Source organism: Podarcis bocagei, assembly GCF_964188305.1.
Source record: "Podarcis bocagei genome assembly, chromosome: Z".
In the NCBI taxonomy this organism is placed as follows: Eukaryota; Metazoa; Chordata; class Lepidosauria; order Squamata; family Lacertidae; genus Podarcis; species Podarcis bocagei.
Window position 1 is genome coordinate 9,153,209 of NC_138140.1, and position 22,638 is coordinate 9,175,846.

Consider the following 22,638-nt stretch of genomic DNA (forward strand, 5'->3'; position numbering starts at 1 on the left):
GTGAGTGGATATAAAGGTGGACCAAAGGAAAACTCTGTGGATTAAGGTCCTCTTCCCCAGCAGAACACATCAGGGAACAGCTGTTGTGACTATTTTGCTCCGTGCACAGGACAAAGCTGAGCTTGATTTCTGCATAGTAGAAACTGAGTCTGACAGTTAAGATCTTCACCTTAGTCCTTCTGGAACAACTTCCATGTTAAGGGGGAGAGTTTGCAACACTGTAATTGGGACATGCCATATTGGCTGATCATCTTTCAAAAGGAGGAAATGAACTGGTGAATGAAAGGAAGCAATCATCTGGCTGAAGGATGCTATGGATTCAAGAGAAAGCCAAGTTTGCTTGCTGAGTGGGATTGCTTTGGTGAGGGAGGTTGCGGCTTGAAGGTGACTGATATCCACACTGGAAGCTGGCTGATGTCTCAAATTGGACCTAGAGGAAGCTGGCTGATGGCAGTGGGCAGAAGGTGGGGAGAAGTTTGCATTCAGGAACCAGGAGATGTCATAAGGCTGAAGCAGGCTGCTCTTTGCTGATGTAAGATGGCTGAAATTCACCTTTGGAAGCCAATCAAGAGTGGATATTTGTGGGTTGAAGCCAGGGCACAAATGTGAATGAATGGAGAGAGAACACATGAACGGAATGTGTGCAAGGAAACTGGGGGAAATGCATGAATAGATGGAAGTTGGGAGGCTGAAGTCAGCGGATGAAGTTGCTAGGCAGAAGCTGATGGTCAGAGAGTAGCCGCCCCACAACCTGTCCCTGTTTCCCCCCTGCCCCCTGAACTAGGGAAGGCATCTCAAGACCACCCACAAAAGCAATGAAGAGGGCCACAGCAAGCCAGTTCATATTTCTAAATAAATGTCTTTCTTAAGGATCTGAACTACTGGCATGACAAAATCTGGCATGCAGACTTGCTGCAGAAAATTTTACGAACAGAAAAGAAATGAATTTACAACTATTTGGTTTCTCTTTTTCAGATATACACAGGATCACAGTGGGATGGTCCAAATAATGTATAAAACTGGTGTTGGTATCCTGAATTCTGTGGGGGAATCTTTTATATTTCATTATTTGCCAGGCAGAAATTCTGTATTTTGTAAAAATGTAATGGGAAGAAAACACCTATAATATTCAAATCTTGCTTTAAAAGAAAAAAGAAAAACATTCAATTAATTCTCCCTCCTACCGCCCATGGAAGAACAGATTCATATAAGATACAGAAAACCTATAGTTTGAAAGTCACCTTACTAAGAGATGATAAATAAAAGAATCTGTCCATAATTTGCTGTGAGTTGCTGGTAGTCGATAGCCATGCTCTTTTATACAAGCACATGCAATAAAATCAAACCACGTGTTTGATAGCCTATTCAGTTTATATTAACGGTATATATATTATTTTATATTGCACCTTGAATTGTAATTTGTGGGGTCTGGATCCTGTTTATCTCTGAAAGAGCTGTGGGTAGTTTATTTATCTGTAGTAAAAGGTAAAGGTAAAGGGACCCCTGAACATTAGGTCCAGTCATTGCCGACTCTGAGGTTGTGGCGCTCATCTTGCTTTATTGGTCGAGGGAGCTGGCGTACAGCTTCGGGGTCATGTGGCCCGCATGCCTAAGCTGCTTCTGGCGAACCAGAGCAGAACATGGAAACAACGTTTACCTTCCCGCCAGAGCAGTACCTATTTATCTACTTGCACTTTGATGTGCTTTTGAACTGCTAGGTTGGCAGGAGCAGGGACCGAGCAACGGGAGCCGACCTTCTGATCGGCAATCCCTAGGCTCTGTGGTTTAACCCACAGTGCCACCCACGTCCCTATCTGTAGTACAATATTATCTGTAGTACAATATTGCAATTATATAACGACTTCCTCTTTTGTAGTATGCAAAATTCTGCAACATATGTATTTAAAATGCCTTTCTAAATACACCTTCCTTAGCTGTCTTTCTTTGCTTCAGTATTTTTCTCTCCAAAGAACGGGATATCAAATACCTGAGTTTTATGGTGTGCCCCTCCTCACCTCAGCATCAGTGTATATGAATAAACAAATAACAGATAATCAAATAAATTACTGCTGAGTAATTTATGGCCAGGTATTAGAGAAGTTAATATTATGTTGTCCCAGCTTTTGGCTATGGAGTACCTGACATCTCAGAAAAAGTCAGGGTGGCTTATGGGAAAGCAGCAGTTATTGGGGGGGGGGCAGTGTGAAGTAAAACTAACCAAGCCATAAAGCTAGTAAAACACTATTTAGAATGTATCTGAATTTTAGATAATGCTTTGAATATTTTAAGCACCAGTGAAAATCAATAGAACACAGCACTTGTTTTTAAAATGCTACCTAAGAAAAAAACAAGTGTTTACTGCCTTCCTTTAGGGCTTGTAAATAAAAGTGGGATGCAGCAGTAACATATATGAAGAAGGGGTTTCTGCCAGTTCAGCAGGGAAGATAATTTTGATATTCTTTAAACACACACACACCACAGCGAGCGAAGAATCACTTTGCAACTAATTACACAGTAGCAGTATGACAACTGCGCATATGATCACAAAACTGTAGAGTTGGAAGGGACCCTGAGGCCCTCTAGTCCACCCCCTGCAACGCAGGAATATGTAGCCGCCCCATACAGGGATCGAACCTGCAACCTTGTCATTATCAGCACTACGCTCTAGCCAAGGGAGCATCCAGTTTTGTGCAACCTTCTACCTTAAATACCTGTGTGGCCAACTGAGAAGCACTTTGGCTTAAATGCACTACAGCACTGTTGCAACTGCACACAAATCCTTGTATATAATCTTCTAGCCTTAGAGGCTGAGCATAGCAGAGTAAATTGGGTTTGTAGATCGCTTTTCTCGCCCTGGGTGACGTTTTCCAGGGAGGGAACCAGGGAGGGAATTATTCCCACACATTCTGGGCTCCAGGTGCCTGGGAGAACCAAAGTTTAAAGGTATATAGGAAAGGAAGTTGCACACATGTGGCACATGGCATTTTCAGAGGTATCGAGGTCTGAAATTCACTCACGAGAGAACTCCCCTTGCATGGCCGAACTTTGGTCAAGCTTAATACCAAAATCAAATGGCAGATAGGCACCTATTTATGTATGACCATTTCTAAGTCACCTAATAGTAAAAGTCTCTTAGTGGTATACCTCCACAACATCCCTTTGATTGTGGCTGCATCACAATTTCCGGTGAATTCTACAATACAGTAGATGAGTCTTTTTGGATGAGAGGGGACATGCAGGTTTCACCGCTGCCTAAACCAAGAGAGTCACCCTACAGAGCTGCCTACAGCATTCAAGCAGATCTCTTCCTGGCAGATCTGAGTGGCCTTCCCTGTCAGCCTCAGAAAGAGGTTCCAGCTGTTTCCACCAGCATCTCCTCAAGCCCAGAAGCAGGCAGCAGAAGCCAGACTAGAGGCCATTGTTTTTAACAACTTGGAAATGCCTGTGCACAAGCCACAGAAATCCTGAAGCACGAGGAGTTGCTCACTCATGGTCCCCATCCAACTGGGAAGAGATTTTATCTTTTCTAACCCTACTCTTCAGCACCCCATTATGTACATAAATGTCAGTCTAGCATACTTCCTACACAAAGGAATACTTTTCAAAATACTTCACAATATGAATATATATTTTCAGTTAAGTAGGTTTTGGGATTTTCATCTATTTATTGACAGTTGCTCATTTACTCTCTTATCACACACACATATCATTCAGTCATCTCCCTCCCACACCATATTCTGCTTCACACTCATGGGGTCACAATATATATATTCCCAAATGATAGTGCTCCACCAAGCATGCCAATGTCTCCCATCTTGTTTCTTAATAGTCCCATTTTGGCTTAAGTCTTGTTAAAACTAAGCAACTGAGTTTGCTCTTAGCATGAGTGATGTCTCAGGTTGCTTAATTCTTACTGGTCACAAGCTGTGCTTGCCACAGAATTTGTTGGAAGATTCTTAGCACAGGGGGGGAAACACATAGGGACCACTGATTCAAACGAAGAAAGCATTTGACATGCAAAAATGGGAACCCTTGGAATAAGCATCATTGCTTAGGGTCAAAAAACAACAACACACACACTCCTCCAAAATGTCAGACTAGGACCTTGGACTGCCAGTTAATATAGATTGGGGATGAGGAGTCTTTTCAGCCCAAGAAATGCTTTTAATTCTAGGTAACTATATGGGAACTACATGCAAGTGGTGGGTGGGATCAGAGACAAAAGTGGGTAGGGCTACGAATGCAAATATTACCTCCATACACTAAGTTAGATTTTGCACACACTTGCACACCACTCTCTATCCTCCAACCAGACAAGGAAGAGGCACAGAGTTAACAGACCCATTCCAGCCAAGCAAAAACACTCAAGGTGTGAAAGACGGCTGGTGTAGAGCGTGGCCTGGGAAGAGTTCTGAGGGAGAAATATAAAGACATGGATTTGGGCCTGAGGTTCCCCACTCATGATACAGATTAATCGAACCAACAGCAGACTGGTGTTCCCCCCGCTTCAAAGTACCATAACTCATGACGGGGGCACAGAAGTCATAGATACCAAACATCAGGGGTCTGAATACAGACTTGCACAGGTCTCGGACTTTTACAAAGCTACTATGGGATTTAAATAGTTTTCTAGTTTAGTCTTGCATACTAGCTTATAAAAAATGTGCCTTAGGAAGGGTTTATGGTCAAAGCCACATGTGAGCAAATTCTTCACTGAGGTGCCAATGCACTCAGATATCCAGGGTTTGCAGCAGTGGCAACCAACCAGAGATTTGGGGACAAAGAGTGAAAAAAGGAGGGGCTGGCACAAAGCAGCTCTTTCACATCACAAGCAGTTTGGAAAGGCAACCACACAGAACAGGATGTTCCAGGCAAAGCCATGGCTAGAACCAGAATGGCAGCACTTCAGGCAGCATCAAGAGCTTGGAGCCGTCCAGCAGACCACAAGTATGCAAAAACCTCCAGGAAGCTATTACAAAGGAAAAGAAGTTGCTTCTCCCTGTCCGATTCAAAGTGACAACTACGAAGGAACACACAGCTTCAAACACACTGGCATTCTGTGGGCCGCTTCAGAACCTTTTCACATGTTCATTTTTTTCCTTGGGAATCCTATCCCAAGCAGGCTACCAGGTTACAGTATTCCCCACTAGGGGCGAGATGCACACACAGGTCCCCCTTTATGAATGTTCAGTATATTAAAACCTTGCTATACACACCGAAAATTCAGATATCTGAACAGAACACTTTTTTTACTTCCCTTCTACTGGCTGGCTGAGGAACAGAAGAAGGGAGGGTGAGTGACTGGACAAATCAGAGAGCAGCATTCCATCCCCCCCCCCAACTTTGCAGGCTCAAAATTCCATGGTCAGGAAGGCATTAGAAATTTCCCCATAGGAATAAATGGAAATGGGCTCATTATGTGAACACTCACCTAATGAATGATTTCCAGGGAACAACTAAGAGCAGGGCTTTGTGTGGAGTGGCCACTGTTCTGTGGAACAGGATCCCTGGTGAAACACAGCAGGCACCCCACTATCTAAACTCTTAAGAAGTTTTTGTTTCCAGAAGCTTTTCCAGCTGGTTGAGAAGGTCTCTCAGCTTTTAGTGTTTAATCCACATTGTTTTTACACTTCTCTTTTTTTGTACTGTTTTAGACACTGTTTTTATGGTATGTTTTTAAATCACATGGAGATACATGTAAAAGGTGGTTCATTAAAAAATATGATTATTTTTATGATGGGATCCCTTCCAACTCTACAATTCTGTATCTCAAAAGGGAAGAGCAAAAAAGACATGAGACTGCTTCGTTGCTGTCCTGTCCTGCACCTAGGTCCTGGGTGCAGAATTCAGCATCCTCAGAATTCTTATGGTGATGAAGTATGCATGACAGGTGTTTTGCCCTGGCCAGAACCTAAGAGATATTCCATATCGTTTCTAAACCTGTATTTAGTTGCTGGCTTGTTTTGTTGTTGTTTTGGTACAGTTTTCAAAGCTATTTTTAGTTGTTTTATGTAAATTGCCTTGTTCTAAATTCTAAATTTGTTCTAGATGGAAGGTGGTTCATAAATATGTAACATATATATTACTTCTAAATTTCCATCTATGAATAAAAAAAAATGCATCTGCAAAGCCATGTCCTATTTCGCCCTCTTTTAGGGGTGTTGCATAAAGCAGCCACCAGCACAACCATCGTCAAGCAAAGAGACATTCCAGGGTTATGGCTACTGCCAGTGTTGGGAGGCAGCAGTGCTTCTATAGCAACTGCTAGAAACTGATGGTGGGGGAGCTGCTCCTCGTGGGCTTTCCATAGACCCCTGTGACAACAGGATGCTGGTCTAGATTGGGCCACTGGACTGATCCAGCAGGGCTCACATAATGTTCATTTGCAAGGCTACCAGATTTCATTTCCTGTCAACAGGAGGCACCTCCTAGACTTGAGGCACCTTTTAAACACTTAATTTAAAAAATACACATGAAGACAGTCAGTAGAAACAAATGGACACTTTCTCAAGGCAGGTTCCCTAGGAAGCAACTTGGGCCACACAAATCCCAAGGATGCACTTCACACCCCAGCATCCTGTTCTCTCAATGGCCAACCAGGTGCCTCTGGGAATCCTGCAAAGGACATGAGCACAGCACTCTTCCCTCCTGTGTTCTCCAACAACTCAGCATACTGTCTCCAACAGCGGTCGTGGAACATGGCCATCACAACTAGCAGCCACTGAGAGCTTTTTCCTCAAGTGAATTTGTCTAATCCTCTTTCAAAGCCATCCAGGCAGGTGTCCGTTCCTTCCTCTCGTTGGGGCAAGTTTCATCTAACTCTGCACTGCGTGAACCTACTCTCCCGCATCACAGCCATCTCCAGTCTCAAAACAGCATCCCCAGATGAAATAGGGCAAGAAAAACCACCCACTGTCTGCAAAACAGGCCGGCTGTATGACACAGGGGTGGGTGGCGAGGAGAGAGGTGCTGACAGGTCACATACTGGTTTCAAAAACTGGCCAGCATCTGATGCTGACGCTACTCTGATGCAATGGAGCTCAGTATTCTAGATGTTGCCACAGCTTTGCCCAACCTGGGCAGCTCCTACTTTTGGCAATGCAGTCTTCTGAGAAAGGCACTAAGTCAATGGTCCCTGAAGACAAGACAAGGCATGTTATTACAGACTGGAAACCCACCACATTCCCAACCTAGGAATATAGTGATTGAACCTGGGACCTTCTGCACGCAGAACAGGTGCTCTGCCACTGAACTAAGGACCCTCCCAGTAAGGAATAACATTATTTAGGACTGTCTAAATAACCTTACTTTGGTGACTAGCTGAGCAATAGTGATGATGGGTAGCCAAGCTTTCTCTGGGTTCCATGCTCACTGTGCTTCAGCAAGAAGTTCAGAAGCATCTGAAAGACTCTGTCTCATTGGGCCAGAAGTTTCTTGGACCAGAGCCCACTTTGCGAGATGCATGGAGCATTCTCACCTGGCAATATATATCCACACGGGAAAACAAACTGCTTAACTTTAGTTTGGCAGAAAATTGCGGCTCAGTGAAGGTCAGCAAACTCTCTTCCACTACAGTTGAAGTGAACAACTAGCAAAGTTGGGAAGGCTGGCAGTGACACAGCTACTGGTGGAAGTATAGCTCAGTGGCAGAGCATCTGCTGGGGCAGATGGAAGAGAGAGACCATGTCTGAAATTGGGAGAGCCACTCCCAGTCAATGTTAATAAAACTGAGCTTGGTGGACCTATAGTATGACATAATATATGGCAGTATAAGGGGCGCGGGTGGCTCTGTGGGTTAAACCACAGAGCCTAGGACTTGCCAATCAGAAGGACGGCAGTTCGAATCCCCGCGACGGGGTGAGCTCCTGTTGCTCGGTCCCTGCTCCTGCCAACCTAGCAGTTCGAAAGCACGTCAAAGTGCAAGTAGATAAATAGGTACCGCTCTGGCGGGAAAGTAAACGCCGTTTCCGTGCCTTGTTCTGGTTCGCCAGAAGCAGCTTAGTCATGCTGGCCACATGACCTGGAAGCTGTACGCCGGCTCCCTCGGCCAATAAAGCGAGATGAGCACCGCAACCTCAGAGTCGACCACGACTGGACCTAATGGTCAGGGGTCCCTTTACCTTTATATGTGGCAGTATATTATGTCCCCATGCTACCTTGTTCAGAAACATCACAAACTATACCTCTAGCATTGCCTTGCATGCTTTTTTGGCCCATTGTTTACTATCACCTCCTCTCTTTTCCCAATTACACCTGACACCTGAAGATCACTCATCCACTTCGTGACAAAATTCTACCTATCCAGAGGCACCATCTTCTCAAGATGATTGAGGGGTCCAACACAATTTTCTGACGCCATGAGCATTGTGCAACATCATGAGGGGGCCAGCCCCCCTAAAAAGGAGGGGAGGGGGCAAAAGTCCATTGGCTCCTAGGAGCTGGTGCCTATCTGTCTATTTGCCTATCTAGGTATCTAAAACCAGTCAGTCTTTCAGGTGCCAGAAGGAATTTGGTTGGTTTCCTTGCCACAGGTTAACATCTCTGACCTGCTGGAATTTCTGAAGAGAACTACACCAGGGGATTACATCTACCTGCAAGTCAACTGTTTTGATTTTAACAGAGAAACCTCTCCCACTTAACCTGAGCTATATGCTGTGGCTGCTCTCTGGAAAAGAAACAAACTGTGCATATGTTCAGAGGGAGTAATCATTTCTCATACCCCCAAGAATCACATTGGGATTAAGAGTTTAGCCGAGAGCAGAGTATGTTTGGCCGAGAGTAGGGGTGACTAACCCTTTTTGGCCCTAAGGATAACCCTCAGCTAACCCTCTGGAGGTGGCATGCCAGCAACAGGTGTGGCTATCCCACGCTCTTGCGCACAGGCACGCAGCCTCCTTCCTTCACTGAGCTGTGCCTCCTCCCTCCTCATCAAACAATTGATCTGATAATACTGGGAAAGAGTCAATTTCCACCCCAACAGAATGCCACCCCAGAACTGCGGCTTTCACCCCACCTCCCATGTTCCTTCTCGCCACAGTTGAAGGGATACTTTTCATGGTTTAGCCCACACTGAAGAAGTTATAACATGTTGCCACGTACTGCCTTTTATATATTGCTTTGGAGACTTTTAAAGGAAATATGAGGCAAGGTCTGACCAGGTGCCCATAGTTTACTTACAGAGTGGGCAAAATAAATAAAAAACTATCAGAACTGCAACTTTTTACATCAGCAGTAACTGATGAGAGAAGAAAATGCTGGAGAGAGAATGCTGTGCTTTGCCAGAGAGACACAAAATTTTAAGTTCCACACACTGGTTTTATACGCTCTTTAGCTAACACTTACATGAAAAGGTGGGACCTCTGGTGAAAACAGGGCGGGGTGCTTGTCATGCTATGCTTTTGATAAAGGGAATGTCTCTCATTCTTCTGCTGGAAAACACTCTTTATTTGAGAAAGTAGACACTAATCAAATCAGTCAACCCCCCCCCCCCAAGATTCATTTAAAAAAATAAAGACAGAGGGTTATATCCAGCCTATGTGCTAGGCTGACCTAGAGAAGGCACACTTAAATGAATAAACATAACTAGCTTTAAGTCCACTGATTTCAGTGGGTCAATTCTGAGGACTGTCAGGATCCTGCCACATCTTCTCGATGTACAGTCGTACCTCGGAAGTCGAACAGAATCCGTTCCGGATCTTTTGGTTTCTTACACTTTCTGTTTTTACACTATCGATATTTCAATTTCAAAAATGATTATTAGTAAATCAGTAATTACTTTAATGTAATTACTGCTAGAGTGAGTCATGACAAACCCTGAGCTAGGGCTATTCCACATGCAAATGTATCCAGATAACATGACAAGTTGCCTTGCAGGAAAGTCAAGATTGTGGCCAAGTAATCACACGTTAGCATTGCATAAACATTTGCCATTTTTATTTTATTTTATTTGCAACCAGTTTATGCAGACAATTCAAGTAAGATAGAACAAAATATGCTATGGTTAGCTAGTTATATGCAATTTTAATATTTATGTTTTTATTTTATTTTATACATATTGTTCGCAAACCACTTTGATTTTTTAAGAAATAAATAAATTGTGGTGAATAAGTTTTTTAAAAATAAATAAATACAAACTAAAGTGCAAAGAGACAGCTTATCATGCTTCTTGGGAGGAGCATGATGAACCACAAATCCTCTCCTGAATTTACAACCTATTTTTCTTTCCCTCCCTTCCTTCCCTGGGGGTGGGGCAGGGGGGTGGGTAGAAACAGGGCCAGTTTGGGCACAAAGGAGGAAGATCAGATAGGAATGAGGCCTAATGAAAAAACAACAAAGAAACCACAGAATGCAGCACTCAGTTCTCCCAAGCCTGGGTGTGTATGGTCAGGGAGGTTTGCATAGCGCATGTGCAGCTGCAACATCCACAGGTTGGCATGTCAGCCACCTCCCTTGCTAGCCCAGAGAGAGGTGCCTAGAACCAATATTTAGCATCAGGATGAAAGCAACAGTCAGGAATGGCAAGTGTAGTCCAACAACATCTGGAGGGCCCAATGTGTGCCATTCCTGTCTTATAGGTAAAGGTAAAGGGACCCCTGACCATTAGGTCCAGTCGTGGATGACTCTGGGGTTGCGGCGCTCATCTCGCTTTATTGGCCGAGGGAGCCAGCGTTCCGGGTCATGTGACCAGCATGACTAAGCCACTTCTGGCGAACCAGAGCAGCACATGGAAACGGCGTTTACCTTCCTGCTGCAGCAGTAACTATTGATTTATTTGCACTTTGACGTGCTTTCGAACTGCTAGGTTAGCAGGAGCAGGGACCGAGTAACAGGAGCTCACCCCATCGCAGGCATTCGAACCGCCGACCTTCTGATCGGCAAGCCCTAGGCTCTGTGGTTTAACCCTCAGTGCCACCTGCGTCCCACACTCCTGTCTTATAGTTCCTGCAAATGGGGGGGGCGCAATGGTTTGCAGGTGCATTCTGCAATATTTAATTGATGCAACACTAATGCATTAATGATGGATTTTTAATTAACCTCCCCCACACATCCCGTTTTATGTGTGGCATAGTGGTTAGAGTGTCGGACCAGTGCCTGGGAGACCAGGGATCAAATTCTCACTCACTTATCCTGAGTCAGCAGTGTGATGAAGAAGCAAAAAAAAAAAAGCTGGTATAATTCTAGGCTGCATGAACAGAAGTGTTGTGAGAAGTAATAGTCCCACTCTATTCTTCCTTCGTCAGACTACACCTGGCATAGTGTGTCCAATTATGGGCACCACAATTTAAGAAGGATGTTGACAAGCTGGAACGTGTGCAGAGGAAGGCAGTCAATATGATCAAGGGTCTGCACACCAAGTCTTATGAGGAATGGTTGAGGGAGTTGGGTATGTTTAGCCTGGAAAAGATGAGACTAGAGGATATATGACAGCCACCTTCAAATATCTCAAGGGCTGTCATATGGAGGAGGGAGCAAGCTTGTTTTCTCCTGCTTTTGAGGGTAGGACTCAAACCAATGGCTTCAAGCTGCAAGAAAGGAGAGTCCGACTAAACATTTGGAAAAACATTCCGACAGTAAGAGCTGTTCAGCAGTGAAACAGACTCCCTCAGGAGGTTGTGGACTCTCCTTCCTTAGATGTTTTTAAGCGGAGGCTGGATGGTCATCTGATGCTTTAGCTGAGTTTCCTGCATTTCAGGGGGTTGGACTAGATGACCCTCACGGTCCCTTCCAACTCTACAGTTCTATGATTCTATGCCATCTCTTATCTTTTTGGTGCTTACTGAAGTCTTTTAAGTAGTAATCTTTCCCACTTGCATCTATATTGGAATTGTTTTCAAGATGCTTTTATTAAGTTATCACTTTCATGTCTGCCACTTTGAGAAGAAGTAAGTAGTAACCAAACAAACCCCTGTGTTGCAAAGAGTACGTCAGCAATGTCTAGGCAACACGACGACCTTGTACATACGCAATAGACAATCTTTATAGAATTCCTTCAAACCATAACAAGTACAAAATGAAATCTTTAGTCTCAAAGTCTCTGAAAATCTTTAAATGAAGCGAGGAGAAGGAGGGCAGGATCTAAATTTAATTATTAGTTGTCTTGCGATGCTACCCAATGTTATTGTATTATTGCTGTCTTACACTACAATGCAACAAACATAGAGCAAAATGCAACACCCTGAAACATTTGTGGCGTGAGAAATTACAGGAGTTCAGTTGGAAGCCGTAGAGTAGAAAAGAATATCATATTTTTCGCTCCACAGGTCGCACCGGACCATAGGGCGCACCTAGTTTTTAGGGGGGGGAATAAAGGGGAAAAAATTGCCTACAGCCTTGCCTCCATTCCCGGAGCTTGTGGGGCTGGGGGAGAGGGGGGCGGGGGGCGGGGGAAGCCCAAGCTTCCCCCATCCCCAGCCACCAGAACAGGTCGGGGAGCGGTGGTCCCTTCTCCCTACTGGGGAAAAGCCCGCAAGAGCCGCGTGAAGCTTGTGTGCGGCTCTTGGGGGCTTTTCCTGCCTGCCTCCCCCCTGCATTCCCTCCATAGGATGCACAGACTTTCCCCCTTTGTTTTAAGAGGGGGAAAAGTGCGTCCTATGGAGTGAAAAATACGGTAAGTGTGGGTTTCTCAAAGCTTTTGCAGGTACAAACAGTATTGCAAGCACGATTACATATAACTCCCCTGATACCATCACAGGCACAAATAGCTGTGAATGCACAATGCAAAGTTCACCAACACCAGCAAAGTTTGTCCTATGAAGTGTCTAGCTTCCACAGAAGTGAAGCCTAGTGTGATTCACAGTTCTGCAAGGGGGAAGGACTGAATAGCCAGCCGTTTCCCACTAAAAGGCCTACTCATCTATTCCATTCAGTCACAAAGGAGCTCGAGTCATCATTGAGCAACATCTGGGTACTTGGCTCAGTTGCAGCAGATCAGGTGCTCAGCAGATGAAATACTTAATGAAGACGACTGTTCCTGCCACAGGTGGCCTAGACTTCAGTGCCGTGCAGATAATTGCTTTAAACATGCTCAGAGATATGTCAGCCAGCACTTCAGAAACATGACGTTTCCAAGGGGCAGTGGATACAAGCAGATTGGGATGGGAAATTCCTAGGCACTCCGGAGTCATTTGCAGAAAGCGCACAACTGAGTAGCAGAGCACCTGCTTTCTCTGCAAAAGGTCTTAGGTTTAAACCCTGACACCTCCAGGTAGGGCTAGGAGCGCCCCTTGTCTGAAATCATGGAGAGCCAGTGAGTATGGACAACACTGAGATAGATGGAGCAATGGTCTGACTCAGTATAGGGAAGCTTCCTATGTTGGAGAATGGCTATAGCTCAGCGGTAGAGCCCCTGCTTTGTATGCACAAGGTCCCAAGTTCAATCCTAGCATCTCCACTTAAAAAAGTATTAGGTGGCAGACAATGGAGAAAACCTCTGATACCCTGGAGAGCACCTGCCAGTCAGAACCGTCAGCAGTAGGTTAAACCATGGGTCACTGAAACAGTGTTTTCCAGATATTGTTGTTTGTGATTCCCATCAGCCCTGACCATTGGCCATGCTGGCTGGGGCTGGCTGGAATTGTAGTCCAACAAAATCTGGAAGACACCACTTCAGCAGCACATCTTAGTTTGATGGTCACAGAATTTGACAGGATATAAGGCTAAGTTCCCTATAAGACAAATACACACACACACACACACACACACACACACACCCTATCTTCACTTGAATTTTATAAAAAAAACCATTCACCACAATCCCCGTTTTGAAAGTAGATGATAAAGATGCTTCTCCTGCTTTTGCAACATTGGAAATTGTGCCCTAAAAATGATTAACATAGCATTATTATTATTATCATCATCATCATTATTATTATCATCATCATCATTATTTCAATTTATGTACTGCTCTTTATCAAAAGATCCCAGGATGGTGTACAACAGTAAAAACACATGACAGAGGATCAAATATAGTGGCTTCAGATATTTGCTTTGGCACAATCCCCCATCACCACAGAAGGAAGCATACAGTGGTGCCTCGCAAGACAAAAAGAATCCATTCTGTGATTCTCTTCGTCTAGCGGTTTTTTCGTCTTGCGAAGCAAGCCCATTGACAGATTAGCGGATTAGCGCTATTAGCGGCTTTTAGCGGCTTATCGGCTGATCGGATCAGCTGATAAGCGGCTTAGCGGCTTAGAAAAAAGGGGGGAGGGGAAAAAACCCGCAGGAACTCGCAAGACATTGTCGTCTTGCGAAGCAAGCCCATAGGAAATTCGTCTAGCGAAGCACCTCCAAAACGGAAAACTCTTTCGTCTAGCGAGTTTTCCGTCTTGCGAGGCATTCGTCTTGTGGGGCACCACTGTACTCTAAAATAAAGCATAGTAGCAGTTTTGCACAAGGCACCACTTGAGAATTCTAATAAACAAACAAAAATCTGTGCACTTTTGAAATCAGTGGGTAAAATCTGCTAGTCAGTCCACCATCTTGATTCAAAATGTCATCCAAACACAGGTGAAAACCTGTTTTTTGACCTCAAATTTGGGCTAAATTTTGATGGTGATATCTGAAGAGGTGCCCAAATGCAGAGCGAACAAAGAACTTTCCAAAATATACAGTAATATGTAAGGCAGATATGGAAAAAGCTACACAAGCGCCAGCCTGCCATAGGATCAGCCCTTTTGCTTTTCAATAGCTGATTATCTATAGCTTCTATGTCATTCATAAGAAGAGCCTGTTGGATCAGGTCAACAACTCACGTAGGGCAGTATTTTGTTCCCAGCAACTGGTATTATTATTTATTGGAAGTATCAGTACAATAAATAGCCACGAGCCATGTGTGGAAGATGGCATAGGGAACCAAGGAGCCGTAAAGGGCCTGATCTGTGTTCAAATCACAATGTGCGCCTGCGCCATTGGTTTAAATCACATTTAAAACATATGACCTCCCTCAAAGAATCTTGGGAACTGTAGCGTGGTTGAGGGTTCTGGGAATTGTAGCCTTAGGAGTGAACTCCAGTTCCCAGGATTCTTTTGGCGAAGTCATCTGCTTTAAATGTGCGATGTGCGCACAGCTGGATGGGTGGGGGGCTGGAAACAGGGAGCTTAGCTCCCTTATCTTTCAGCTACAATTTTCACAGTACTATGGGGGGGGAGCGTGACTGGTTGGACTGTATTTATGAATTGCACTTCTTTTAGAAAGTTAGATTATAACGTTACTCGTGAAATTAGCAATGAGATGCATTCAGGGGGATGGGACAGGCAAGCAAATAGCAGCTATGGAGATTCAATCCATCCCCTTTGTATCACAGTTTGCATCAGGGATAGAAATCATTGCCCTGAAATAAATAAATGCAAGAAGATTCTTTTCTCTCAAAAGTATTACTACTATTTAAAGGTAAAGGGACCCCTGACCTTTAGGTCCAGTCGTGGCCGACTCTGGGGTTGCAGCGCTCATCTCACTTTATTGGCCGAGAGAGCCGGCGTACAGCTTCTGGGTCATGTGGCCAGCATGACTAAGCCGCTTCTGGTGAACCAGAGCAGCACACGGAAACGCTGTTTACCTTCCCGCTGGAGCGGTACCTCTTTATCTACTTGCACTTCGGTGTACTTTCAAACTGCTAGGTTGGCAGGAGCAGGGACAGAACAACGGGAGCTCACCCCGTTGCGGGGATTCGAACCGCCAACCCTCTGATCGGCAAGTCCTAGGCTCTGTGGTTTAACACACAGCGCCATCTGCCTCCCTCAATTACTACTATTTATTGTAGAGCAATTTTAAATATTCCACTTATCTGCTTTGATATGTCCCCAGTAAAAACGTTTTTAATAATAATAATAAGGCTGTGACTTAGATCAGGTATATAGAAAAGATAGCAAGAATGATTTGGCTATAATTGAGGGAAGGAGTCAGTTTCTGTGTGGAGATGTTGTTGTAGATTTCCATTAAGGACACCCTACACCCCCACAACCAGTCGTTATACAAGCACCACTGGGCCTGATGATCGCACACACACACACACAAACACCCCTGATGCACGACTCTAAAAGCTGGAAGTGAAGCTTAGAAAAGCAAGAGGTGAAAAGGGAGAATTTGTAGGGTTGGGAGATGAGGGCTGCTGGCTTGTCAGTTACCGGGACAGGCAGGGGGCGGGGGGGGGGGAGTCAGGAGAGAGAGTGTGCCTGGACTGATTCCTGACCTCTCTCTCCTCTTCACCCTTTATTAGGGAACCACCAAGCCTCTGTAGGCAGCAATTAGCAGAGCCTCCCACCCAGTTTTCCCAGACTATAATCAGGCCCTTTGCTTCCAAGGGCAAAAGAGCAATTGTCACGAAGTCTGACTGAAACACAGTCTGCTCCCAAAGGCAGTAGCAGGAGGGAAAGCAGGCGGGAAATTGCCTTTCCAACAAGGAGCCATACATCCTGTTACCCTATGCCTTGTGGGAGGAGGGAGGGAGAGGGAGAGGGGGAGAGAGTGCTTTTGCCAGCAGCCCTACAGGCCAGACTACGAAAAGTAAATTTAAACTGGCAACGCTGTGTGCCAAGACAGTCTAGACGGAGAAGGCACGATCCAGGACTCCCACAATGTTTAATGGGCCAGTCTCTATCTGACCTACCTTGCAGGGTTGCTGGGAGCATAATTTTTGGGGTGGGGAGGGAGACCACACTCCATGTATGCCTTCCACAGTTTCTTGGGGGGGGGGAGATTTGGGATAAACCAGTAAATTCCAGAAAATAAAACATTACTTATTGATCCCTATGCATCAGATGAAGAGAAACCCCCTGCCAGCATGCCTACAGGCTGAGTCCGCTGAGAACCATGCCTATTCCTTACTCCTCAAATGGAAATCCTTTGCCTTCAAAGATATGGCAGATGGGTAAAGACAAGTGGGAAAGGTCTTCTGAAGATGCTCAAGGAAGCATCAGTCATTACTTTATCTGCCTCCAGAGCTCAGTCATAATAATTCAGGAGAGGTCCCCCAACTAATCCTAGTCCAAGATTAAGCCTATCTGAATGCAGGCTGGACACATGATCTAGTCCTCAAAGGATTGTTACATATTTATTTCACCGACCCCTGAGCATTTAAGGAAGGTGGGTTGCAAGGGGCAGGCAAGTGAAAGAGACTAAAGTGCCAGCTGCAAAGTTTTGGGTACCCAAGATTTTTCATGGAGAATATATTTGAAGCCACTCTAGGAACTTTCATGGTTTTGGTTGAAGTGTGGGTAAGAAATGATTCAAATAAAATTTAAAACAGGGGGCTTCGAGCAGTGATCCTAAGCACCTTGCAAGCAAACTGTCTCAGGGGTTTGTAGCACTTTATTCACATAGTTTCTTGAGTTTATTGCCACTTTCTGCTCCATGTGCACACAAGCAGCAAAGGCGCACCCTTCTGCTGTGCACCGTTCCTCAGTCCTGCCACTCCCTAATTTTACAATCACAGCACCAAAACACACATTTTATTCCCCATTCCCCCAAGAGCACATTAACACATTAAAGAACACATTAAAAAGAAAAGGCATCCCCTTCTTACTTCAAGATTGTGTCCCTTTGCACCATTAAGAGGCAGAAATCCATCAGGTGGCACCTTGCCCATCACTTGACCTTCAATGCATTGGGGGGAAAGCTCATCCGGTTCAATTTCAGCCTGCTACGCCATTTGTAATAGCTTAGACCTGTTTCACGCCTCCAAAAAGCCCTTAAGAAACTTGGGGGGGGGTCAGTGTGCCGCATGCATTAAGCGACACCTTTCTCCCTTCCTGTTCAGGTTCCCTCTTCAAAAACCACCTTTTTCACAACAATTATCCCCATAATCCTCATTCCCAAAGTGCAAAGTATGTGTGGTTACATTCCTGCCTGGGGGGAAGGGGAGACATAGTTGGCAGTGGATCTTAAGTTGGAGCTGTTAGGTCACTCAGTCTGAACTAAATTTCAGGGCTGCCATGAGGTTAATAAATGTGTGCAGTCGCATAGCACATATTTTACCAAGAACTCCTTGGAGGAAAGAATAGGATATCATCATCACCACCACCACCACCATCCTTTTAAAGGTAAAGGGACCCCTGACCATTAGGTCCAGTCATGACCGACTCTGGGGTTGCGGCGCTCATCTCACTTTATTGACCGAGGGAGCCGGTGTACAGCTTCCGGGTCATGTGGCCAGCATGACTAAGCCGCTTCTGGCGAAACCAGAGCAGCACACGAAAACGCGGTTTACCTTCCCGCCGGAGTGGTACCTATTTATCTACTTGCACTTGACGTGCTTTTGAACTGCTAGGTTGGCAGGAGCTGGGACCGAGCAACGGGAGCTCACCCCGTCACGGGGATTCAAACTGCCGACCTTCTGATCGGCAAGCCCTAGGCTCTGTGGTTTAACCCATAGCGCCACCCGCGTCCCGTCTACTCCCATCCAAATTTAATATTCATACTTTCCCCCACTATCTGTAGGCTCCATGGGACAGAGACCTATTTGGTTTTATCAAAAATCTCTTTATAAATACTTGTAACATCACTGTATAAATATTCTCAATTGAAGAAGTAAGTTGGTCTTTAGGAGCTGAGTGCCAGCTTTTTCCTTGACTGAGGAAAGGAAGGATAATTCGCCCTCTATAGCTTCTTCGGCACCCCCCCCCCATCCTCCTTAAACTCTCCCCTTCATCAGATTAGGTAAACCAAACAAGCCTTTGCACAGACTTGCTTCTTAAAAAGAGGCGGTACCTCCTCTCACCCCGCTCCAAAGGCAGAGCGGGGAAGGGAGACGGAGAGATTGAAGCAAAGGACTTGCAACGTGGAGAAGGGGAAAAAAGAAATGGGGTGTGTGTGTTGGGAGGGGGGGAATCAGACTCCGATAGTACGGAGCCTGAAAAAAATTCAGCCAGGAGTTTCCCCACTTCTTACGTCCCTCAGATTTCTAACACACACACACACACTCCAAAAACATCTCTCGTAATGTCACCTTATATCGAACCAGAATAGCGTGCAATATTCAGTATACTAGTACAATCATTTGCATAGATAGGTAGCCCCTCCCCCTGCAAAAAGACATTTAAAATAATACCAAGATCAACTGGTTCCCCACAACCCCTCCCCCGCCGAAAACTTTTTTTCCAGCTAGACGGTTAACACCTCCCCCTAAAAAAATCTCAAGTGGAATTCACATTATATCATACTTTACAGTAGCCAGAATGATGTGAAATACTCAGTTAATCTAGCTTACTATTATTTCCACGGGGAGGCAGTCTCCCCTGCACAAAAAGCAAAATCAGCCCCCACCACGCCTAAAAATGCATGGGGGGGGGGAATGACTCGAAGTTGTATCCAACCAAGTTCTCCTCGGAATAGACCCAGTGAAATAAATGAACCTAAGTTAGCCATGCCCACCAATTTCAAGGGGGTCTACTTCGAGTAAGGGGAGCATCAGTGACAACCCTCAAACTGTGTTGCGTCCAAGGTTAGTCGCGGTCAGAACAGACCCGCTGAAATAAAGAAAACGACTAATTCAGGCACATTCACTTCAACGGGGTCTACTCTGAGCAGGGGTGCCTGCCAACTTGAATAAAATGGGGGGCAGGTAAGCTCAACCCCGCATAATCGATCACATGATACGGTGCACACACACACACAATTTGAATAGCAATGCCCATCAACTTTAGTGGGGACTCATATATTTTACTGGGGAAGTCAAAGACCCCTCGGCCCCTAGGAGTTGGCTCCTATGACTCTGAGGAGAACTCGGCTGGAGCTGATTCTTCGTTTTGGGGGTTTTATTCCCCCTCCCCATCGCCAAGCTACACGGCGGATGTATCCAACGCTAGCCTTACTCTGAGTGAATCCAGTGAAAAACGAGAGGCACGGTTCCCATAGTCGTGCTAATATGTCTACTCGGAGGAGGGCTAGCACTGGATGCGACAAGAAAGTAATAATAATAATAAGCAATTCAGACTTCCTGGGGTTGTTGTTTTGCAGCCGACAACATGCTCGGCCGGCCAGAGCCGAGAACCAAGACGCCTCACCTGCGATGAACTGCCGCCTGCTGTCGTCCAGGTGTGCCGAGATCACGTCCCCCATGGCGGAGAAGGAGAGATCGAGACGCAAGGAGAGGACGAAGAGGATAAGGAAGAAGCAGCGGCTGGAGAAAAGCCAAGCCCCAGCTAAAGGCGACGAGGAGAGGAAAACGAAGACGTGCCCCGCCAGGAAACCCACTCCATGAGCAAGCGAGGAATAGGCGGACGCGGTTTGGTCCCAGCTGGCCTTGCCTCGCGCCCAACTCGCCTACAACTCCCAGGCTCTCCCTTCCCCGGGACACGCCTTTTGCCTTCAACACCGCCCCCTTTCTTCTCCGCCTCTTGCTTATTATTTCTTGCGCTCCCTTGCAGACAGGCCGGCGGCGAGAGAAGAAAGAATTGTACGTGCGTGCGTGTAAGAGGTGTGGTTGTCTTGATTTCTCTTTTTTTGTTTACTAAAAATAAATAAAATTTAAAAGCTGTTTCCGGTGTGCCACTCCTATTATTATTATTTAACTTTTATAAAAAAAACTTTCTGCACTGTGCCACAGCCACTATTTAATTCCGCCACTATTCGTAAACCGCAGTGTGGCCATCGGACGAACGGCACTGTGCAAATTTATTAAACTAAATAGTATTCTTATTTAAATTGTATTTTGAGCCGATTTCCGCTGTGCCACTATCAATACAGTAAGAACTGCAACTTACATGTGCCCAAAGCCAAAATTGCGAAAGAGTCCCCCCCCCCAAGACGTCAGCCCCCATTCTGCCCTCCCGTTTTAATTTTTAACAACTTTTTTTTGCCAAGCACATAAAGCTGAATGTGCACAAGTTAAATGTGTGTTGGCTGCAGTCTTACTGTATCAGCAATTAAATTTGATTTTAAAACTACCTGCACTCTGCCACTATTTAGTATTATTAATACTGTATTTAATTTTTAGTTATATAATTAGTTCAACTCACTGCATGATCCTTTTAGAGGTTGCTTAAAACTGGGGAGCTGTTGCCAGTCAGTGTTGGCAGTATTGAGCTGGATAGATCAAAGTTATGGCCAGTAAGACAAACTTCCTATGTTCCCTATAAGGAAGGGTTATTGTGTTTGGGGCTTTTTAGTTTAGAGAAAAAGGAGAGTAAGATGGGGCATGATAGGGTTGTATAATAAAATTATGCACAGTGCAGAGAAAGTTGATAGGGAGACCTCTTTCTGCTGTCTAACACTAGAACTTGTTGACATCCAGTGAAACAACATTGGGAGATTGAGGACCGATGAAAGAAAGCATTTCTTTACACAGTGGGAACTCACTTCCACAAGAGGCCGCCATGGCCATCGACTTGAACAGCTTTAAAAGAGCATGTTCACTCAGAAGAAAGTCTCTTTGAGGGCAGTAGCATTTACTTCCAGTGTGGTGCTGTGGGTTAAACCACAGAACCTAGGACTTGCTGATCAGAAGGTTGGCTGTTCGAATCCCTGCGACGGGGTGAGCTCCCGTTGCTCAGTCCCTGCTCCTGCCAACCTAGCAGTTCGAAAGCATGTCAAGTTCAAGTAGATAAATAGGTACTGCTCCAGCGGGAAGGTAAACGGCGTTTCCGTGCACTGCTCTGGTTCGCCAGAAGCGGCTTAGTCATGCTGGCCACATGACCCGGAAGTTGTACGTCGGCTCCCTTGGCCAATAAAGTGAGATGAGCGCTGCAACCCCAGAGTCGGGCATGATTGGACCTAATGGTCAGGGGTCCCTTTACCTTTACGCTTCCCCACCTGATCCTAGGCATGTCTACTTGCAAGTATGTCCCCCTGAGATTGATGGGACTCCCAAGTAAGCACGCATAGGATTGTTGCTTAACAGAAGCACATCCTACTTAGCTGAATGTGACTCACTCTGGAAAGCATGCCTAGAGTTGCAGCCTCAAGGCTGTAGCCAATGTTAGCCCTACTCAGAGTAGACCCAATGAAATTGGTGGGTCTGTTGATTTCAGTAGAACTTAGGTGGATACCACACGTGGTTCTTCTACAGCAAACATCCAGATATGTAACCCGGCAAAAGATTGGGTTGTGGTGGGTTGCGATCCTGCATACATTTCCTTGGAAGTGAGTCCCATTGGATACCATGGGACATAACATCTAAACAGCCACTTGCAGGATAGGCCTTTTTGGGTAAAATCCCGTTCTCATTTGCTTAGGAGGAAGTGAGCACAAGACGGCCTTGCTTCCCAGTAAACATACAGAGGGCCAGGCTGCCACAGAATTAAGATTAGTCTTGTTTGACAATGTGCTGGCTTATACCACAATAAATCTGTCAGTCTTTAAGATGCCACAGCCTCTCTGTTGGGTTTACAGCAATCTGGACATGCCAATAAAAAAATTAAAAGGAGCTATATCAACACGTGGCATGTGATCTGCAATGTGACAGTTTCAGTTTCCTTCCTTCCTTCTCATTAATGCAGGCTTCACTTTAGTTCTCTAGATTTCCACATTAGTTTGTGATTTTCAAAAGTTTTTTTTATTTAAAAAGTCATGCAAATTCATCAATATTTTAAGATGAATTTTTTTCTGAATACACACATTTTTGTATGCAATTCTGCCCAATATTTTTTGCAAAGCAATTTCCCCTTATATGATACATTTTTGTATGTCCTTTTCACCAATACAGT

The 22,638-nt window shown here is 45.1% G+C and overlaps 2 protein-coding genes across 3 annotated transcripts in view; one reads left to right on the forward strand and one right to left on the reverse strand.

Moving 5' to 3' along the window:
• NIBAN2 (niban apoptosis regulator 2) overlaps positions 1-20,276 on the reverse strand; it is a 98,775-nt gene extending 78,499 nt beyond the window's left edge. The window contains exon 1 of the mRNA XM_081179716.1: positions 19,999-20,276. Within this exon, the coding sequence (XP_081035842.1) occupies positions 19,999-20,053 (55 nt within the window). The 5' untranslated portion in view covers positions 20,054-20,276. The remainder of the gene's footprint in view (positions 1-19,998) is intronic.
• The window catches only part of SLC31A2 (solute carrier family 31 member 2), a 537,879-nt gene that overhangs the window by 92,797 nt on the left and 422,444 nt on the right, over positions 1-22,638 (forward strand). The window lies entirely within an intron of this gene.